General features: G+C 43.4%; 2 protein-coding genes across 2 annotated transcripts in view; one reads left to right on the plus strand and one right to left on the minus strand.

Annotated features, from left to right (window-relative positions):
- The window catches only part of Kcnu1 (potassium calcium-activated channel subfamily U member 1), a 72,454-nt gene extending 71,159 nt beyond the window's left edge, over positions 1-1,295 (plus strand). Inside the window, 1 exon segment of the mRNA XM_052752846.1 lies at positions 61-1,295. Within this exon segment, the coding sequence (XP_052608806.1) occupies positions 61-321 (261 nt within the window). The 3' untranslated portion in view covers positions 322-1,295.
- Positions 1,296-13,394: 12,099 nt separating this feature from the next.
- Hgsnat (heparan-alpha-glucosaminide N-acetyltransferase) overlaps positions 13,395-23,357 on the minus strand; it is a 34,544-nt gene continuing 24,581 nt past the window's right edge. Inside the window, exons 14-18 of the mRNA XM_052751896.1 lie at positions 23,152-23,238; positions 16,560-16,637; positions 14,961-15,031; positions 14,751-14,863; positions 13,395-14,094 (exon numbers count right to left, since the gene is read on the minus strand). Of these exons, the coding sequence (XP_052607856.1) occupies positions 13,913-14,094; positions 14,751-14,863; positions 14,961-15,031; positions 16,560-16,637; positions 23,152-23,238 (531 nt within the window). The 3' untranslated portion in view covers positions 13,395-13,912. The remainder of the gene's footprint in view (positions 14,095-14,750; positions 14,864-14,960; positions 15,032-16,559; positions 16,638-23,151; positions 23,239-23,357) is intronic.

Consider the following 23,357-nt stretch of genomic DNA (forward strand, 5'->3'; position numbering starts at 1 on the left):
ATGGCTTGTAGCCACACTGTCCAAACGGCGGTCTCAGAATTTATCTCTGGCTTCCCTTACAGGTTTGTGATCACCAGGCCAGCTAATGAGTTTTGCCTGCTGCCCTCAGATCTCGTGTTCTGTGCCATCCCGTTTAGCACCACCTGTTACAAAACGGAAGCGATGCCTCACAAACTGGAAAAGGTTCCCTCAGCCCAGACTCTCGATGACATCACAAATGTCATGGCCATGGCCCCAGAGAGCCCAGAACAGCTCCCCAAAGTCAGCACAGTGGCAGAGAAGACGTCTCAGCACCTCAGCTCCCGAGTCTACCCTTCATAAGCGTTTGCTTCCAGTGGTCAAGAAAAGTAAGAACGGAAGTATGCTGTTTTTGTGCCCGTGGCTCAGTGGCTGACACGCTGGCAAGCCCATGCTGCTGTGGGAGGGACCTTCTTATCCCGCTGGATCCGATGTGATGAATAAAGATGAACGTGGTAGATGGTATTAAAGGAAAGTCCATTGCCCTCTTTCCCTTGAACAAGAAATGGGTTCATTTGAGCTGAATTAAGAAGTCGTCCTCCACATGGACAGATGCTGATGGGAACCGGAACTAATTGGTCTGTGAATGAGATCTAGATACCTGCCTGGGACGGGGCAGATGTTTATTAAAATGAATATTATGAATATTTCGGGATCACACTGAAGCAGGGAATCAGCAGAATTTGGGCAACCTGGGTAAGAGGGATGAGTTCCTTTTAGAAGAACCACTCCTTGCTTCTGGGCATTACAGCTGTTACAGACTGCTAAGGCTAGGGAGACTATAAAAAGTCCTCTCCATTTTGTGTTGGCCAACTACTCCTGGGCAAGGAGCCTGCCCTGCAGTGCGGTTCATATACCCAGTGAGACTCCATTGGAGCAAACTGATTCTCCCTCTGCTCGTGGGTATAAATTAGAGATAGTCTCTTCGTTAGGGGTGGGAGCCCGTGTCCACTTCCCTCTCTGAGCACTGGGACCCCACCCAGCTTGAACCTGGGCAGGCCTTCTGTGTGCCGCCACAGTCTGTGAGCCCATGACGATCAGTCCTGTTGTGTCTGGAAGACACTTGTTTTGTTTAGGCATTTTTTGTCTTACTGGAGTTTTTGGTTGTTTGTTTTGATTTTCATTTTTGTGTTTTATTTTATTGAAAGAGAGAGAAATAAAGAAAATAAATTTGGGTAAGGAGGTGGGAGGATTTGAGAGGGGGAAACCATGATCAAAATACATTGTATGAAAAAAATTTAGTAATAATATTAAAAAGTCCTACCCAGAGCCCAGTACTTTCATCTCTGTCCTCTCATGCCCCTTGATGGAAGCTGTTTTTCTGTTCTAATGACATAACTTTTGTTCTTTTTTTTTTCTCTCTGTGGCTGGTGCATCTAAGTTCCTCCTCAGTCTATACTTCCTTCCAATGTCAGCTGCCCTGGGCTCTGTGACTGTCCTTTCTCTTCGGGATGCTCATGATTCTGCCTCAGTCTATACTTCCTTCCAATGTCAGCTGCCCTGGGCTCTGTGACTGTCCTCTCTTCGGGATGCTCATGATTCTCAACTTTTACTCTAAGCAGCTGCAGCTTTCCTGTCCCCCACCACAGATCTCGAGCTGTCTCTCTGTCACGGCTCTTCTCTGTCACTTCGCTCTCCTACCTAAATGGATCTTCTTTCCAGGATGGACAGTTCTTGGTCTGCCCCATAGAATGAGCTCAGCAGCACCCCAGGTGCCCGCCCCTCACTCAACATCCCGTAACATCCTAATGAGGTTTCTACTGCTGTGATGAGCAGCAGGACCAGAAGCCACCGGGGGAAGAAAAGATTTATTTCAGCTTATGGACTATGTTCATTATGAAGGGAAGTCAGAGCAGGAACTCAAGGCAGGAGGAACCTGGAGGCAGGAGCTGATGCAGAGGCCATGGAGGAGTGCTGCTTACTGGCTGTCTCCCCACAGCTCACTCTGATTGCTTTCTTATACCTCTCAGGACCATCTGGTCAGGAGCGACATTGCTCATAGGGGGCTGGGCTGTCTTACAACAATCATTGATCAAGAAAATGCCCCCATAGACTCATCTGCAGGCCATCTGATGGAGGCATCTTCTCAGTTGAGGGTCTCTCTTCCCAGATGACTAGCTTGTATCAGATTAACAAAACAAAACCCCCACAAAACCTAACCAGGACACAGTGCTTCTAGTGAAATCCAGTAGCTTCAAGCAGGCAAAGTTTCAACCCCCTAAATTAGAAATCAAGATGATGAAGTTTTAAAACGCCCCCCCCCCCCAGGATCCTTTGTTCCCTCTCTACCGCCCCGCTCCAGGCCCAGACTTTCCACATCCTCATCTAGGGTCTAGCCTGGTAAGTACCCCCACCACCCACTGCTTGTTTTCTGCATCCTGCTGGAGCTAACCCAGGTCCCGCAGACAGTGCCCTGGCACAGCCTGGCCTCTTCTAGCCTTCGGCACAGCCTAGCTCCGTCACTTCCTCTCACGAGGTACCCAATATCTAGGCTTCCACCAGGACCTGCACTCCCCGCAGCCACCCACAGGACCCTTTGTGTCGTCTCATCCACCCCACTCCGTACCCACCGCACATTCCATATCCTCCTCCTGAGTCTAGCCCTGGAGCACCCCTGACCTCTTCATCCAAGCATTTTCCAAAATCCACCACATTTAGCCTGAGTCCAGAATCAGTTCTTCATCCTGGTCTGGCCATTCCTGCCTTTCCTTTAGGGGCGCTCTAGGGTGGGTGTCTTAGGGTTTCTATTGCTGTGAAGAGATAACATGACCATGGCAACTCTTTTTTTGTTTTTTGTTTTTGTTTGTTTGTTTGTTTTGTTTTTCGAGACAGGGTTTCTCTGTGTAGCTTTTGGAGCCTATCCTGGAACTCGCTCTGTAGACCAGGCTGGCCTCAAACTCACAGAGATCCGCCTGCCTCTGCCTCCCAAGTGCTGAGATTAAAGGCGTGCACCACCACTGCCCAGCTGGCAACTCTTATAAAAGAAGACGTTTCATTGGGGTGGCTTACTTACAGTTCAGAGGTTTAGTCCATTATCATCACAGCAGGAAGCAAGGCTGCATGTAGGCAGACATGGTGCCTAAGAAGGAGCTGAGAGTTCTTACATCTTGACTCACAGGCAACAGGAAGTGATCTGTCACACGGGGCAGTATCTTGAGCATAGGAGACCTCAAAGCCTGCCCCCATAGTGAGACACATCCTTCAACAAGGCTATACCTACTTCAACAAGCCACACCTCCTAATAGTGCCACTCCCGTTGGGGGCCATTTTCTTTCAAACCACCACAGGGGGGCAGTATCCTCCCTACCATCTGCCATCCCATAGCACTCTCCCATGTCATATCCAAACTCTCCACTCATCTATTCCCACGCTCCTGGCTGAGAACAGGAAACAGAGGGGCCGGAGAGATGGCTAAGTGGTTAAGAGCACTGATTGTTCTTCCAGAGGACCTGGGTTCAATTCCCAGCACCCACATGGCAGCTGACAACTGTCTGTAACTACAGGATCTTATAGCTTCACACAGACATGCAAGCAGAACACTAATGCACATAAAAATAAAAGAAAGAGGGGCCTGGAGAGATGGCTCAGTGGTTAAGAGCACCGACTGCCCTTCTATGGGACCCGGGTTCAATTCTAGCACCCATATGGCAGCTAACAACTGACTGTAACTCCAAAATCTGACATCCTCATGCAAACATACATGCAGGCACTAATGCAAATAAAAATAAATAAATTTTTAAAAAAAGAAAGAAAGAAAGAAAGAAAAAGAAAACAGGATGCAGATCCCACATACCACCCTAGTCCCCTCTGCCCACCTGGCTTTATTCCACCCACGCCATTTCCAACCTCTAGACCACCCCCACCCCCACATCCTATCATCTCCCCCACCCAGATCCACTGATTATTAACTCAAAGCTAACAAAGGATGTCCACAGGCTCAGAGTTCACTGCAGAAATAACAACAGTAGGAAAGGTCAAGCCAGTATCTTTTCTCTAAAACCCAGCAGTCGGGGTTGGGGATTTAGCTCAGTGGTAGAGCACTTGCCTAGCAAGCGCAAGGCCCTGGGTTCGGTCCTCAGCTCCGGAAAAAAGAAAAAAAAAAACAAAACTCAGCAGTCACTCCTGCAGAAATGCTTGCCAATGAGAATTACCTGGATGACCTCCAGGACACAGACATTAAAAGAACAATTATGAAAGTCCTCAAAGACTTCAAGGAGTCGAAAGAAGACACAAACAGCTCAGTGAAATGGGAGGAAAGAGCCAAAGGAGAGTAAGTTCCCGAGTGATGGCCAAGAACACACAAACTTAAGACTGAAAAAGATGACAAGGAGAATCCAGTGCTTGACAATGGAATTCAGTAGAGAAGTGGAAATACTGAAAAGGACTCAGTCTGAAATGAAGACAGAATTGAAAAACCCAGTAGTCCAAACACAAAGGAAAGCCCTACAAGTAGAACAGATGAAACAGAAGACAGAATATTAGGTCTCAGAGATAAAAGTGGAGATCTAGACCAAATAAACATGGAATAGGAAAAAAACTCACAAGAAAGAAACACACAGGAGATGTGGGACACCAAGAAAGAGAGAGAGAGAGAGAGAAAGGAAGGAAGGAAAGAAGGAAGGAAAGAAGAAAGAAAGAGAGAGAGAGAGAGGCCTTCGAATTATAGGTACAATGAGAGAGAAGAATCCCAAGTTAATGGCATTAAGCATATCTTCTACAAGATCATAGGAGTAAATGAAAAAGACATACCCATACAGATACAAGCAGCACACAAAACACCATATAGAGAATACCAGAAAAGAAAATTCCCATGGCATGTCATAGTTACGACACAAAGTATACATAACAAAGAAATAGCACTGACAGCTACAAGAGAGAAAAATACAACATACATAAAAAAAAACCACATCAGAGTAACAGCGGATTTTTCAATGGAAACTTTGAAGGCCAGAAGAGCCTGGAACAATACATCCCATGTTCTAAAAGACTTTGAAAGCTAACACAGAATAATATACCCAGCAAAACTATCTGACATGTTTGAAGGAGAAAGAAAAACTTTCTATGATATAAACAGCCTAAAAAATTACATCCAACAAACCAAACCTAAGGAAAACATAGAAACATTATTTCTGGATGAAGAGAGGAATGAGCATAGCAGAGACCATGGGAAGAAATATGAAATTTAATTATTAAAACACAAAGGACCACTGAGAACACAACACCACCAAAAATCAGTAGCATGAGGACCACAACACACTTCAGTAATAACTTTAAATATCAGTGGACTCAATTCTCCAGTCAAAAGACACAGACTGACTGAATGGATCAAGAAACAAAACCCACCTATCTGCTCCTTACAAGAAACACATCTTAGTTTTAAAGCTCAGGACTACAATAGAGTGAACGGATAGACAAAAGTACTCCAATCAAATGGGTCCAAGAAGTAAGCAGATGTCTCTATCCTAATATCTGACAAAACAGACTTCAAAATAAAACCAATAAGAAGAGATAAAGAGGGACACCATTCTACTCAAGAGAACAGTTAGCCAAGAAGACTATCTTTTTTAAATTGTTATACTTTTAAAAAGTTTTAATTTTAGATTTACTTATTTTATTTTTTATGTATATAAGTGTTTTACCTGCATGTATGTATGTGTACCATGTATGTGCCTAGTGTCCTCTAAGGTCAGAAGAGGTCTATAAATCTGGAGTTACAGAGGGTTGTGATCCACCATGTAGGTGCTGGGAACTGAACCCAGGCCCTTTGTAAGAGCAACAAGTGCTCTTAACTGCTAAGCCACCTCTCCAGCCCCAACATTGCTATCTTAAATAAATATGCACCAAACTTGGGGGCACCCAATTTCATCATAAATCTACTACTGAAACTAAAGACACAGATTAACACCAATCCACTAATAGTAGGTGACTTAAATACCTAACTTTCTTCAACAGGCAAGTCCCCTAGACAACAAATAAACAGAGAAACACCAGAATTAACTGACACCATACGTCAAATGTACCTTAGAGATAGCTCCAGAACATTCTATCCAAATGCCAAAGAATACACATTCTACTCAACAGCACATGGGGGCTTTTCTAAAATAGACCACATCCTGAGACATAAAACAAATCTTTACAAATTCAAAAAGATTGAAATCCCTCCTATCCAATCTGATCACAATGCAATAAAACTTAAAATTTACAACAAACTTCTAGTAAATACACATATTCCTGGAGATGAAATAACTCCTTACTAAATGTTGAATGGGTCAGAGAAGAAATGAAGAAAGAAAGGAAAAAAAATTCCTGGAGTTAAATGAAAATGAAAACACGAAACTTTCGGGACATATTGAAAGCAGTCAGTCCTATGAGGAAAATTTATAGTTCTATGTACTTACATTAAAAAATCAGAGCATGAATAAATGGCTTAATAATGCAACTAAGAAGTTGGAAAAACAAGAACAAACCAAATCCAAAATAAATTAAAAAAAAAAAACATGCTCTCTACTACTGCAAATAACCATCAGAAGAGTAAAATGTATGATGCTGAAAATGGCCAAGATGCTCATATGACATCACAATCAGAACAGGAATTAATTGTTATTCCAACTCTTGTTTCTGGATCACAGCCTGGGAACTGTGCAAATTTTAATGTGTGTTTAAATCAACACTGAATGATGGAGGATCAGTCTATATAAAATAATTTTAAGGACAGCATGTGATTTGAGTTCCTTTTAGTTGTTATACCTAAGAGGCTGTGATGTCATTGGGGTTTCCTCAAGTGCATGGATGCTGCCGGAGCAAAGATGAAGCAAAGATGCTCCATTCCAAATTTCCAACATAGAGAAGAATGCCGTCTAAGCTCAGAAGTTCAGCATGTGTTTGCTAAGTAATTTGACTCTATGACTTCCAAACCATTGTGAGTCATTTACATGTTCCTGATAATAGCAAAACATATAGAATAGATTATGTTATCTAAAGACAAATTGGTTCATTTGGAAATAATTATTATCTCCAAACTTGTAAGCTTTGTGATTTTAATAAAATAATGACATGCTTAGAATAAAAAAAAAATCAGAGCATGAATAAATGGCTTAATAATGCAACTAAGAAGTTGGAAAAACAAGAACAAACCAAATCCAAACCCAGTCAATGCTGAGAAATAATAAAAATCAGAGCAGAAATCAATGAAATGGAAACAAACCAAAAACAGTGCCAAGACTCAACTAGTCTAAGAGCTGACTTAGAAGCTCTTTGCGAAGCTGAGTTTTGCGTTCTTTGAGAAGATACGCAAGATTGACAGATTCTTGGCCCAACTAGCCAAGAGAAAGAAAAAGATGGCCCAAATAAACAGAATCAGAAACAAACAGAGAGATCGCAACAGACACCCAAGAAACTCAGAATATTATACGGGGATATTTTTAAAACCTGTATTCCAAAAGAAATGGATGGTTTTCTAGTTTCAGTCAAACCACCAAAATTAATCCAAGGAGAGACCAACAACCTAAAAAGACCCCTAACAAATGAGGAGATTGAAACAATAATAAAAAGCCTTCAGCTAAAAAGAAATGTTCAGGGACAGATGGAGTCACAGCAGAATCCTACCAAACATTCCAATAAGATCTACAGCCAAAAGGAAGCAGAAGGAGCACTCCCAGGACCGTTCTAATACCCAAACCACGTAAAGACACAATCAGGGCGGGGGGAGGGGGGAAGAAAGAAAGAAAGAAAACTATAGGCCAATATCTCAAAAGAACATAAACTCAAAAATAGTCAATAAAATACTTGCAAACAGAATACAAACAAACATACACCATGACCAAGTTGCGGGGATGGTTTAACTAATCCGTGTATACGGATCAATAAATGTAATAAACCACATAAGTGGATTTACAGACAAAATTGACATGATCATCTTAATAGAAAAAGCCTTTGACAGAATCAGCTCTTCAAAAGCAAATGGGTATTGGGACTCAGGATGAGAGGGATGCAGAAAACGACTTTTTTTTTTTGCCTGTTTGGTTTTCATTTGCTTGACAGAATTGTTTATTATGGCCAGGTGGAGTAGTGCATGCCTCTAATCCCAGCACTCAGGAGGCAGAGGCAAGCGGATCTCTGTAAGTTCAAGGCTAGCCTGGTCTACATAGTGGATTCCAGGACAGCCAGAGCTATATTGAGAGACTGTATCTCAAAAAATATTTTATTATAAGTACATTTTCAAATTCCTTAGAACAACCTGTCTGCCAGGAATACAACAGCTTTCTGTGGAGAATGACAGCATTTCTTTGTGCCTTACAACAGTTTAATTAGTTTGATTATGGAACAAAACACGCATAACACTATTGAAGGAGTCTCCTGCACAATTGCTTTTTGCAAAGGATCATTTACATTTTCATAATTATCGCAATGCTTTTTTGTCCAGGGAATTCTGCACTCTAGCCAGCGACGCTCAGCAGCATTCCAATTCTCGGCACATTTCTCTAGCGACTCCCCGGTCAGGTTGCACACTGGCTGTTTAGAAGGACGAATTTGCAGCTTCAATCTGTCAGACTTGAGTTACTTCCTGAAGATTAATGGTCCTTTAATGTACTATTCTGTTCTGAAAGGACAGCTGAGCTATGCTATGCTATTTTTTTAATGGACTATGAAATTATTTATTTATTTAAAATGAATATAAGATGAATCAAAGAACATTAAGTACAAAAGGTGTACAAAATGAATAATTTTTAAAAAAAAATTGGAAAATAAAATTTATTTTTATTAGAATGACCTTTGGAACATAAGAAAATTAGATTATGCACTTGACTGAGTACCTGAGGAAATTATAACAGATTAAGTTGATGTAATGAATACAGGAACTATGAACAAGTTAATGGATCAGACAAAAGGAATAGCAGTGTGAGCTGGTTGTGTTTAAGGAAATGCCTGACAACTGAGAAAAAACAAACCCACCACCAACAAATTTAAGTATGGTGGATTGAATGAGAATGGTCCCCATAGGACCATATATTGGAATGCTTGGTACTATTTGAAAGGATTAGGAGGTGTGGCTTTGTTGGAGGAAGTGTGTCACTGGAGGTGGGCTTTGAGGTTTCAATAGCCCATGCCAGGCCTAGGCTCTCTCTGTCTGTCCCTGTCCCTGTCCCTGTCTCTCTCTCCCTCTCTCCTCATCTCTCCATCAGGATGTAGCTCTCAGTTACTGCTCCAGCACCATGTCTGCCTGTACGCCACCATGCTCTCTGCCATGATGATAATAGACTAACCCTCTGGAGCTGTAAATTAAGTATGCTGGCTAATTCTGTGTCAACTTGACACAGGCTAGAGTCATCTGAGAGGAGTCAATTGAGAAAACGCCTCCATAAGACTGGGGTGTAGACAAGCAAGTCTGTAGAGCATTTTCTTAATTAGTGATTGATGTGGGAGGCCCCCGCCCATTGTGGGTGGTGCCATCCCTGGACTGGTGGTCTTAGGTTCCATAAGAAAGCAGGCTGAGCAAGCCATGAGGAGCAAGCCAGTAAGCAGCACCCCTCCATGGCCTCTGCATCAGCTCCTGCCTCCAGGTTCCTGCCCTGCTTGAGTTCCTGCCCTGACTTCCTTTGATACTGTGGAAGCATAAGCTGAATAAACCTTTTCCTCCTCAAGTTGCTCTGGTCAGGGTGTTTCATCACAGCAATAGTAACCCAAACTAAGACAGTAAACCCCAATTAAATGCTTCCTTGTGTAAGTTGCCTTGGTCATGGTGTCTCTTCACAGCAACAGAACAGTGACTAAATCAGATGTTGGTACCAGCAACTAGGGGATTGCCCTGACAGGCCTGACCATGTTGTTTGTTGGAGGAACATGGAAGACTCTGGGACTTTGGACTAGGAAAACAGTTGAACACTTTAGGTGGGGCTTAATGGGCCATCCTTGTAGAAGCATAGAAGACAGTGCTGAGGCCAATTTGAACTTTGGGGGCTCAACTCCAGAAGTTTCAGAGGGGAAGAATGTTAGTAAGTGGCCTAGAGACCTTCCTTGTGATGTTTTGATAAAGAATGTGGCTGCTTTTTGCCTTCGGCGTGGTGTCCAGGGGACTCTCTTCCTTGCTTGGGTGATATCCTTGTCCATCATTGGTGATTGTGATGTGGAAATGACCTGCGGTTTGCTTCAGTGGCAGAGCTACCTCTTCCCCAAGCTCTGCCTGGGCACCAGTGTCACAGCAACCAGGTCACCAGACAAGTACTAAGAAAAAACCCAGTACAGCAGTGGAGATGTGACCACAAACGTGATCAAATACAAGAACAGCTGGCTGAGAAAACACAGGCAACTGAGAAAAAGAATGCATCGCTATAGGACAGTCTCCAGTTGCCAGAAAGAAAGACAGCAGAACCCTGACGGTCGTGGATTCTGTGGCTCCATGCTCCACCAGCCGTGAGAAAGGTTTACAGCTCACTTTTGGCTTATTTTGTCTTTTGTGCCTTTTTGTTCTGTTTAGAGACAGCGTCTCACAATCTGGTCTCCAACTTACTATGTAGTTGAGGCTGGTCTTTTTGTGATCTTGCCTCTGCCTCACATGTTGGGACCACAGACATCTGCTAATGTGTCTGGCCTTCACAGTGTTTTGACATGTGCAATTAAAACACAGTTTACGAAGTCTGAGGCGTTTTACGGTGTGATGCAAACATCTAGCATTTCCATCGGCCTTGAGTGTAGAAAAGGATGGCAGCTTGATGAATACCGTTTTGGACCGTAACTAGCAAGAGGAAAAGCAGCTCACTAAACTTGGGAGAAAACTACAATATACAAATATATAATCAAAGACGAACATTAGCAAGGTGCTTTCCCACCTTGCTTAAAAGTTTAACAAGAAATGTGTTAAAGACGTCGAAGCTGAAATCGTGTCTGATGCAGCCTGTTGCCATTAACAGCTGCATCAGCATTCACAAGAGACCTCCATCAGACATGCTGATCGTAACTAGCGGTCAAATCATTCAGAAACAGGCTGGAGAGATGGCTCAGCACTTTAGAGTGCTCACGGTTCTTGCGGGGGACCGGAGTTCCGTTCCCAGCCCCCACACTGGGTGGCTCATGGTGCCTATACCTCCAACCCCAGGGGATCCAGTGACTTCTTCTAGCCTCTGCAGGCACCGCCCTCCTGTGCACAACCCCCCCATACACATGATTAAAAATTAAAGTCTTAAATAAAAACACCCAAAACCACATTGTTTTGCTTTAATAAATGTTTATTTAGCACTGGCTGAGCACAAGGCAGTGCATTTGGCACCACAAAGATGCAGAAGAATGTGTCATTCTTGCCATTAATATCACGATAACAGAAAATAACCATCACACAGGCAGAAGCGATTAATGCCACAAGATGAATATCAATACTTGAGAACGCCGAAGAAGATACCAGCTCTGGATGAGAATGGGATCAGAGGTAGTGCTTCCACAGTGGGGCATTTTAAATGACAGATCAAATCCAGGTCAGGAGAAATGAAGAGGAAGATGAAAATCGGGAGGGAGGGAGGGAGGGAGGGAGGGAGGGCCGCCCCTGGGCGACTGACCGCAAGCAGGCTGTGAAGGACGTGGGAAAACACCACAGGGTGCTGGGATCAGATGAAGAGGTTGTACCGGGCAGAGATGGCCCAGGCACAGTCGACTGGACAAGATGGTAGTTTGATCCAACTCCTGCTTTATCGAGTTTAATCTGGAGGCAGTGGACCAGTCACAGAAGGAGGCAAGCTTCTAGACCAGCCCAGTGGTCGTAACAGGGAGAATGAGGCAGGCAGAAGTGGAAGAGGGAGACAGAACTGAGACTTAGCAATGATTAAATATGTACTTTTAAAATGGGAATGTATAAGGCAGAGAGACTCAAAAGCCACAAATGAATGAGCAATCATTGAAATGTCCCCAGGTCACCACAGAAGAGTGGCCTAAAGTACAACCCCATCATGATCCTCCTTAAATATGAATACTCAGGGAAAATCCCCAAGAGGGAATTACATGGACAACACACAAGGGCTGTTTTCACAAATATCACCCTCGCTCCTAGGAAACTGTGGACGCCATTCTCTAAGATTCACTCGGATGGAGTGGTAAAAGGTTTTGCTATTATTCCTTTTCCAGGGTTTTCTGTAAGATTACAGTGGGGATTTCAGAGAAGCTACTGACGGACCCCACCTTATCATATCTAAGCATGGGAGACCTGACCCCACCTTAGCACATCTAAGCATGGGAGACCTGACCCCACCTTAGCACATCTAAGCATGGGAGACCTGACCCCACCTTATCACATCTAAGCATGGGAGACCTGACCCCACTTTATCACATCTAAGCATGGGAGACCTGACCCCACCTTATCACATCTAAGCATGGGAGACCTGACCCCACCTTATCATATCTAAGCATGGGAGACCTGACCCCACCTTATCACATCTAAGCATGGGAGACCTGACCCCACCTTATCATATCTAAGCATGGGAGACCTGACCCCACCTTATCACATCTAAGCATGGGAGACCTGACCCCACCTTATCATATCTAAGCATGGGAGACCTGACCCCACCTTAGCACATCTAAGCATGGGAGACCTGACCCCACCTTAGCACATCTAAGCATGGGAGACCTGACCCCACCTTATCACATCTAAGCATGGGAGACCTGACCCCACCTTATCATATCTAAGCATGGGAGACCTGACCCCACCTTATCACATCTAAGCATAGGAGACCTGACCCCACCTTAGCACATCTAAACATGGGAGACCTGACCCCACCTTATCACATCTAAGCATGGGAGACCTGACCCCACCTTATCATATCTAAGCATGGGAGACCTGACCCCACCTTATCACATCTAAGCATGGGAGACCTGACCCCCCCACCTTATCATATCTAAGCATGGGAGACCTGACCCCACCTTATCATATCTAAGCATGGGAGACCTGACCCCACCTTACCACATCTAAGCATGGGAGACCTGTCGGAGCACCCCATCTCTTTCCTTCCACAGATGACAGGCCATGGGACTGGCCCGTACCTTCCACGGGAGGCAGTTCAGAGGACCCACAGCAGGAACAGATGTTCTTCCTTCCTCGGCTACATCTCTGGGTACCTAGAGATGCCGAGGTACCATCCGGAGACATGCCAGTACAGACAGGCAGACAGACAGACAGCAGGAACTAGTAAGGTAGGTGGACAGGTAGAGCTACAAGAGTAGCTGACAATAATAAGTCTATACTTCAGGTTTTTTTCCAGGTGGGGAAAGGAAGCCAGTAGCTTTGGAAAATGCATTTTGTGGGCCCATCAAAGCCCTGAACATCGGGAAGAAAAATTACTTTGGCTTTCTAGAAACATTAAAGTGCATGCTATGAAAAAGAAAAGACAGCATTATGACACAGTCCACTAAAAAAGCTTTATAGAAGTCTCATAACAGGAAGCGTGGCGTTTGTTTTCGGCACATATAGACACACGGGAGGCAGGTTTCAGGAAATGAGAATCGGTCCCTCAATTATTTGGGAGTTTCCTTGTGTTCTTGTTGTTTGCTTGTTTGTGGTAGCAAGAACCAAACTGTCCAAGCTAGGAAGACATTCCACCTCTGAGTCAAACCAGCCCACCAACCTTGGCCTCCATTAGAGGCAAAATGTCCATAGAAAATCCCCTCTGGGAAGTTCAAGGAGATTTCTACACATGTTCCAAATGTATCAATTTCATAGAAAATGGAGGGCATAACATTTCAAATATGTAAGTAAAAAATATATAGGCAGCTTTCTGATGTCTAAGCTAATCAGCTTGGACACAGCATCTGGAAGTCCATCCCTTTTGTGAGGGAGGATCCCTTTAATAGAGAATGTTTTCATCTTCCTCTCAGGGCCACTGGCTCCTCCAGCAACATGTTCCGTGAGTGAATGCCGTTAGATTTTCCAAAATATCTTCTTTTTATAGAGAATGTAAGCGATGAGCACCCAGAGAGCAGTGGCCACTATGTTCTGAATTAGATGTTCTTTGTGTGACTGGTCATCCTGCAGCTTCCATCGGAAAGGGAAGTAGTTCTCAAACACCTCGTGACCAACATACACCAGAATAGAATTCATCCCTTAGAGAGATCAGAACATGGCTTTTCCAGATCAATCATACAATTCTTAAGATGAATTCAATAAAAAACATAAAGCATGCGCTGGCATTATCACTCACTGCCCCAAATAAGTGATGCACAGCTTAGACAGTTAAGTGCGACGTGTATTTCTAAACTCTTAGGAACTAGGAGCACCGAGTCGGCTCAGCAGGTAAAGGCATTTGCCAAGCCTGATGACTTCCATTCTATCCTAGGAACCTTCATGGTGGAGAGAACCAACTCCTGCAAGTTGTACTCTGGCACACGTGCACCTGTACACACACACACACACACACACACACACACACACGGATAAAAAGGACAATCCTATCTCTTATTAAAATCAGTATGTCCTGGGTCGTATCCAGTACTGTGCCATTTTATACTGCCTGAAAATAAGCGGAGTTTATTTACTGACGCTAGAAACCGAATGTGTAAAGATGGGGTGAAGTGCTTTGGAACAGGCCAGTGACCTCCTGTGAGCTGGGGCAGCACAGCCCCTGCTGGCTTCTTCTTAGCTTGCTTCCTGGAAATGTGTCCCCAGGACAGAGCCTTCAGCTCTGAGGCAGCTCAGTGCCTCTTTGGGCCAGTCTGCCTGGTCTCTACCGCCCGCTATGAATGGGTCCCAGGCTACTCACCGGGATAGAAGAAGGGGGTTCCCGTCCACAGCCCCTTCACATCCACAACTGGGTAGAGGATGAGCAGGATGAAGAAGGCAAAGCAGCTCAGCGTGGTGACATAGGAAATGGACCTAGAGGGAAATGAGTGAGGGAAGGTCACCACACCCCAGGAACACCTGCTTTCAACGTGACAAACACCCGTAACGTGATACCCTCCACCCTGCTTACCAGAGATTTTTGTTTATTGGAATAAAGCCTTCATTTGCAGACATTTTTGTCAAGACAACAGAAATAAGCCCCTGTGAAGAAAAGAGGATGTTAAAGATGTGTACTACAACCTCGAAACAGTCCACTGAAGATTAAAAAAAAAATTAGTCACTTAACTGCTAGTGAGGACGGAAAATCACACCTTTTATTTTGCTCTTTTAACTGGAAACCTACTGTAAGATGTGTAACTAAACTATTATGCAAAACCATTTCTGGTGTTCTCTGAGTCAGAGAAGGTAAGTGAGGAATCACACTGACTCTAATGTGACTCCGCAAGGCTGGGGAAAGGAACAGCCTGTCGGCACACATCGCACATCGTGTTCTTAACTGGGATGCTCCTGCTTTGAAAAACCATCGCATGCATGCCTGCTTGTTTCCACTTTTATTCTCTCTCTCTCTACCTCTCTGCCCCTCTGGTTTTTCAAGACACAGTTTCTCTGTGTAGCCCAGGCTGTCCTGGATCTCACTCTGTAGACCAGGCTGGCCTTGAACTCACAGAGATCCGCCTGGCTCTGCCTCCTGAGTGCTGGGATTAAAGGTGGGCACCACCACCACCCAGCTAAATAACTATTTCTTCCTTTTTATTATTATTATTATTATTATTATTATTATTATTATTATTATTATTATTTTTACTTTTTATTTTATGTGCATTGGTGGTTTGCCTGCATGTATGTCTGTACAAGGGTGTTGGACCCCTGGAACTGGAATTACAGATAGTTGTGAGCCGCCATGTGGGTGCTGGGAATTGAACTCAGGTCCTCTGGAAGAGCAGCAAGTGCTCTTAACCACTCTCCAACCCTTTATTTTCTCTCTTGTTTTTGAGACAGGGTCTCACGTATCCCAGACTGGCCTCAAACTCACTATGTAGTCAAGGGTGATCTTGGGTCCTCTGCTTCCTCATGCTCAATTACAGACATGTGCCACCATACCTGGTCTTAGGGGGTGCTGGGGATGGGACCCAGGGCATCATGCCTGCTAAGCCTACCTTCTACTGAGCTACAGCCCCACCCCTTGCCTGGTCTTCCTTCTGATAAGGCTCCCCATGCAGAGCACCCCTTACACGTTTCCTCCAGCAGCCTTCACTGGAGCATTGATGGCGAGTGCTCTTTGTTATTTATATAACACAGTTTTCTAAGAGAAGAAGCTTGAGAATTTAGATGTGAAGATGTCTTCCTTCTTGTGATTAGGAGCATACCTTAGCGGTAGAGTGTGTACTGGGCATGCACCAGGCCCTGGGTTCCACGCTCAGCAAAAAAATAAGAATGATTTTTTAAAGATGTTATTCTGTGAATGCTGTTATTCAAGTGAAATGCTCTCCATCATGCTGAGCCAGCGGCTGCTCAGCATTTCATTTCTTCTTAAGTAAGTGTCAGTCTTAAGAACACAATTGGCCCAGCACTCGGGAGGCAGAGCCAGGCGGATCTCTGTGAGTTCGAGGCCAGCCTGGTCTACAAAGCGAGATCCAGGACAGGCACCAAAGCTACACAGAGAAAGCCTGTCTTGGAAAACAAACAAACAAAAAAGAACACAGCTGGAGCGGGAAGACGGGTGACTTACAAGGATGCAGCCCCAGGCGGCGAGTCTCATCAGGATGGCTTTCGTCTGATCCTTGTAATACAGCAGTATTTTTCCTGCCTGGAGAAGACAACAGCATGACCAAGAGAATCACCTACGATGAAGTCGTGATTCTTCTTCATCCATCAACTTAACTTTCCAGCACACGGAGTTATTTGCTAGGTACAGGTTCTAGACACTGGAGGCATACAGAGGAAATAATACAATGACCGCTATACCCTGTGGAGGCTGGGGAGGAGCGTGGGACCAATGAGAGAGGCGGACGTCATATGGGGAGTGTCGAGGCTACATGTCGGAGAGGGCCAGAGCAGGCAGGACGTGTGGATGAAGGGGACAGCACACACAGAACCGTATGTCACAGCAGTTCTGCATGCCGGGAGGTTGAGAGTGCAGTAACAGGAGCAAGCAGGTGGCCCAGCACTTCTCACTCAGATCAGGCCTTTCTCCCAGGGGTGATGGGGAGCCCAGCAAAGTCACCCCTTGTCTTAGTTTTTATTGTCAACTTGACCCAACCTAAAACCACCTGGGAAAAGGGAACCTCAATTGACAAACTGGCCTGCAGACGGTCTGTAGGGGATTGTCTGCATCGCTAACTGACACAGAAGAGCTTGGCCCACTGTGGGCGGCACCACCCCTAGGCAGGTGGACCTGGATACCTAAGAAAGCAGGCTGAGCATGAGCCTGAAGGCGACGCAGAGGGCAGCATTCCTCCATGGTTTTTGCTTTAAGTCCCTGCCTGTGTTCCTACCCTGACTTCCCTATGGACTGTGACCTGTATGTGAAACAAACCCTTTCCTCCCTCCATGGCTTTTTGACAGTGTTTGAGCACATTAATAGAAAGGAAACTAAAACTAATGCCCACCAAAGTCACAGGAGACCAGCTCAAACTGGTTACGCTGTCTGGTCTGGTGGCACTACCCAAGATGCATAGGAGCAAAAGGGAACTGGATGCAGGGAAAACTGAAAACCTCAGACGGGACACTGCATGAAATCTCTCTGAAACCAGAGTCAAACTTGGAAAGGATCAAAGGATATATATACTGTTAATAATTTATAATAATAGCTAAAATGTGCAAGTGTTGCCTGTGTGCCAGTTCTTGGGGTGTTCCTCATAACACCCCTACGACGTAGGCACTAGTGACATACCAAGATGTCACCCAGCCAGTAAGTGAGAGAACCAGGGTCAGACCCAGGCAGTGCAGCTCTGGGCCTGTAATTCCCACACTACACCCACTGCTCTAGCAGGCTGCAGCTTGCCTAGGTCTGTGTAGAGGGGAGGTGAATGTATGTAAAAACAGAGACTCAAGTGCCACAGAGAGAGAGTTTCAACCGATTAATATAAAATGACTTAATCCCTAAACTGTATACACTTTAGATCTGTACCATTTAATAAGACTACCACTAGCTATGTGTGATCATTTAAAAAAATTGTTTTCTTTTTGGTTTTTAGAGACAGCATTTCTCTGTGTAGCCCTGGCTGTCCTGGAACTCACTCTGTAGACCAGGCTGACCTCGAACTCCCAAGTGCTGGGATTAAAGGCTTGTGCCACCATCACTTGACCATTTAAATTTTAAATCAAGTAAAATTAAAATCTGAGGTTTCTAGTCATACTACAGCCACATTCTGTACTCCACAGACCCTTCCGGTGGCTGCCCTGATGGTCAGGGAAACTCATTATCATACTACATTCTCTGGGCCTGCTGAACAAGCCTTCTCCTCGCCAGTTTGTTGCCCTCGAGGAATATATTCAAATGCCAGTAAAGAGAACTTTGGGTAGAGAAACCTAGACTGTTCTGAATGATAACAAAAGTGCACGAGATACTCCAAGAGGAACCAGATTTGACTTGGGCATAAGACACGCATGCTCAGCCGGCCAACAGGTGAGAGACCTGAGGGCAGTCTGCACTACCATCCCTGACACCCACTGGATGCTGTAATCTCTATGACCCACTCCACCGTCCAAACCCACTGACTCCATCATCCTTCCCTTGGCCAACCATCTGCCGCAACATCAGCAGGCCCTATACAAGCCCCACCCACTCCGGCTGGAAGAACAGCAGCCCCTACAGGAGCCCCTATAGGCACCAGCACCACCTATACCAGCCGGAAGAAGAGGCGGAAGGACAGGCACAACCCACGCCGGTAGGAAGAACAGGCTCCATGGCACAAGTAAAGCCCACACCAGCCAGAAGAACTGGAGGATCTGCTGCTTTTAGGCACCCAAACCCCACAAACCTCAGCCGAGACAACCCTATTCGACCTGACGACCAGCCAACCACTGGAACCCTTGGCCATGCAGGCCAAAAGACAATAAAGGAAGCAGACAATAAAGGAACAAAAGACCAACCCAACAAAGACATCACAAGAATCAACACCTGTACCTATAACTATCCCAAACCAGATGGGGAAACAGCAGTGTAAGAATACAAGTAACAACATAAAGAGCAGTATGTCACCACTAGAACCTAGTGATTCTACAACAGCAAGACCTGTACAACCCAATGCAGATGAAGCAGAAGAAAATGACCTTAAAAATGACTTCATAAAGATGATAGAGGCCTTTAAAAAGGAAATGAAAAATTCCCTTAAATAAATTGAGGAAAAGACAAACAAAAAAATTGGAAGAAATCAATAAATCCCTTAAAGAAAGCCAAGAAAAAAAACAATCAAATAGGTAAAGGAAACATTTCAAGACTTGAAAACTGAAATAGAGGCAATAAAGAACACAGAAACCAAGGAAATTCTGGAAATGGAAAACCTGGGTAAGTGAACAGGAACTACAGATGCAAGCATCACCAACAGAATACAAGAGATGGAAGAGAGAATCTCAGGCGTTGAAGATAAGATAGAGGAAATAGATTTATCAGTCAAAGAAAATGTTAAATCCAATAAATTCTTAACACAAAACATCCAGGAAATCTGGGACACCATTAAAAGACCAAACCTAAGAATAATAGGGATAGAAGAAGGAGAAGAATTCCAGCTCAAAGGCACAGAAAATATATTCAACAAAATCATAGAAGAAAACTTTCCCAACCTAAAAAGGACATGCCCAACACCAAACAGACTGGACCAAAATAAAGTCCCCTTACCACATAATAATCAAAGCACTAAACATATAGAATAAAGAAAGAATATTAAGAGCTGCAAAGGAAAATGGCCAAGTAACATATAAAGGCAGACCTATCAGAATTATACCAACTTCTCAATGGAGACTAAAAGCCGAAAGGTCCTGGACGGATGTTTTGCAGACACTAAAAGACCACAGATGCCAGCCCAGACTACTATACCAAGCAAAACTTTCAATCACCATAGACAGAGTAAACAAGAGATTCCATGACAAAACCACATTTAAACAATACCTATTCACAAATCCAGCCCTACAGAAAGTACTAGAAGGAAAATTCCAACCCAAGGAAGTAAGCTGCACCCATGAAAACACAGGCAATAGATAATCTCCACCAGTAAATCACAAAGAAGGGAAACACATACACACACACTACCACCACTACCAAAACCAAAAAATAACAGAAATTAACAATCACTGGTCATTAATATCCCTTAATATCAATGGACTCAATTCGCCTATAAAAAGACACAGGCTAACAGAATGGATATGAAAACAGGATCCCTCTTTCTGCTGCAGACAAGATACACACCTCAACTTCAAAGATAGACAGACACTACCTCAGAGTAAAGGGTTGGGAAGAGATTTTTCAATCAAATGGACCTAAGAAGCAAGCTGGTGTAGCTATCCTAATATCTAACAAAACAGACTTCAAACTAAAATTAATTAAAAGAGATGAAGAAGAACATTTCATATTCATCACAGGAAAAATCCATCAAGATGAAGTCTCAATTCTGAACATTTATGCCCCAAATACAAGGGCACCCATACTGGTAAAAGAAACATTACTAAAGCTTAAATCACACATCAAACCCCACACATTAATAGTGGGAGATTTCAACACCCCACTCTCACCAATGGACAGGTCTTCCAGACAGAAACTTAACAGAGAAATAAGGGAACTAACAAGTGTTATGACTCAAATGGACTTAACAGACATCTATAGAACATTTTACCCAAACACAAAAGAATACCTTCTTCTCAGCACCTCATGGAACCTTCTCTAAAACTGACCATATACTCAGTCACAAAGCAAATCTCAACAGATACAAAAAAAATTGGAATAACCCCATGTATCTTATCAGATCACTGTGGCTTAAAGTTAGATTTAACAACAACACAAACTACGGAAAGCATACAATCTCATGGAAACTGAACAACTCTCAACTGAATTACCACTGGTTCAAGGAAGAAATAAAGAAGGAAATTAAAAACTTCCTAGAATTCAATGAAATCAAAGGCACAGCATGCCCAAACTTATGGGACACTATGAAAGCAGTGCTAAGAGGAAAATTCATAGCACTAAATGCCTTCATAAAGAATTTGGAGAAATCTCACACTAGTGACTTAACAGCACACCTGAAAGTTCTAGAACAAAAAGAAGCAAATTTACCCAGGAGAAGTAGACAGCAGGAAATAATCAAATTGAGGGCTGAAATCAATAAAATAGAAACAAAGAGAACAATACAAAGAATCAATGAAACAAAGAGTTAGTTCTTTGAGAAAATAAACAATATAGACAAACCCTTATCCAAACTAACCAAAAGGCAGAGAGAGAATATCCAAATTAACAAAATCAGAAATGAAAAGTGGGATATAACAATAGACACTGAGGAAATCCAGAGAATCATCAGGTCATACTTCAAAAACCTGTACTCCATAAAACTGAAAAATCTAAAAGAAATGGACAATTTTCTCTATAGATAATACATACCAAAATCAAATCAAGACCAGATAAATCATTTAAATAGATTTATTACCCCTAAGGAAATAGAAGCAGTCATTAAAAGTCTCCCAACCAAAAAAAGTCCAGGGCCAGATGGTTTCAGCACAGAATTCTACCAGAATTTCAAAGAAGAACTAATTCCAATACTCCTCAAATTGTTCCACACAATAGAAACAGAAGGAACACTGTCAAACTCTTTTTTATGAGGCTACAGTTACCCTGATACCCAAACCACACAAAGATGCAACAAAGAAAGAGAAATACAGACCAATCTCTCTCATGAACACTGATGCAAAAATACTTAATAAAATACTGGATCCGAATAAAATAAAAACCGAATCCAAGAACACATCAAAAAAAATCATCCACCATGACCAAGTAGTCTTCATCCCAGAGATCCAGGGATGGTTCAACATATGAAAATATGTCAATGTAATCTACCACATAAACAAACCAATAGAAAAAAACACATAATCATCTTATTAGATGCTGAAAAAGCGTTTTGACAAAATACAACACCCCCTCATGATAAAAGTCTTGGAGAGATCAGAGATACAAGGACTATACCTAAACATAATAAAAGCAATATAAAGCAAGTCAACAGCCAACATCAAATTAAATGGAGAGAAACTCAAAGCGATTCCACTAAAATCAGTAACAAGGCTGTCCACTCTCTCCATATCTATTCAATACAGTACTCGAAGTTCTAGCTAGAGCAGTAAGACAAAACTGATCAAGTAACAAAAGGAGATTCAGAGGATACAAGTCGGAAAGGAAGAAGTCAAACATTCGCTATTTGCAGACGATACGATAGTATACATAAGTGACCCCCAAAATTCTACCAGGGAACTCCTACAGCTGATAAACACCTTCAGTAATGTGGCAGGATGCAAGATTGACTCAAAAAAATCAATAGCCCTCCTATATACAAATGATAAAAGGGCTGAGAAAGAAATCAGAGAAACATCACCCTGTACATAGCCACAAATAATATGAAATACCTTGGGGTAACTCTAACCAAACAAGTGAAAGACCTTTATGACAAGAACTTTAAGTCTTTGAAGAAAGAAATTGAAGAAGATACCAGAAAATAGAAAGATCTCCCATGCTCATGGATAGGTAGGATCAACACAATAAAAATGGCAATCTTACCAAAAGCAATCTACAGATTCAATGCAATCCCCATCAAAATCCCAACACAGTTCTTCACAGACCTTGAAAGAATAATACTAAACTTCTTATGGAAAAACAAAACACCCAGGATAGCTAAAAGAATCCTGTACAATACAGCCACCTCTGGACTTAAAAGTTACTGGTGGCACACACCTTTAATCCCAGCACTGGGAGGCAGAGGCAGGCCTATCCCTGAGGAGTTAGGTTAGAGGCTAGCCAGGGCAGCCAGGGCTACACAGAGAAACCTAAACAAACAAACAAACAATAAATGTGGCCATCAGTGGAACTCATTATCTACAAACTCCTGGGCTAAAACAAACCCACAACTAGTAAGTAAGAATTTAGTCCCCAGAATGTAAGGGTTCAGCCAGTCATCTGAATTGCTGAGTCATCCCACCCTAGTTGACATAATCTTGATCCTAACCAGAACTGACCAGACCTGGAGGGCAGCAGAGGACCTCCTTCAACTATTCCAGTGAGGTGGTTTCTAGTCACGTTAGCAGTCGTCACAAACTCGGAAAAGATAGCCGAATAGAGGAGCAGATACCTGAACTCCTAAAAACGCCATCACAATGGAGCTGATAGTTCCCAAGATCCCTTCCGGGTCGTAGGCCACCTCGGTGCGATAGAGGACCTTAACGAAACAGAACACAGCTCTCAGACAGAATGCAAACTTGAATACATTTCAATTGTTGATGCTTTTTAGCCCTCCCTTCCTCCCTCCCTTCCTCCCTCCCTCCCTCCCTTTTTGCT

The sequence above is a fragment of the Peromyscus californicus genome, unplaced genomic scaffold (assembly GCF_007827085.1).
Source record: "Peromyscus californicus insignis strain IS unplaced genomic scaffold, ASM782708v3 Scaffold_23__1_contigs__length_62951481, whole genome shotgun sequence".
Taxonomy (NCBI): domain Eukaryota; kingdom Metazoa; phylum Chordata; class Mammalia; order Rodentia; family Cricetidae; genus Peromyscus; species Peromyscus californicus.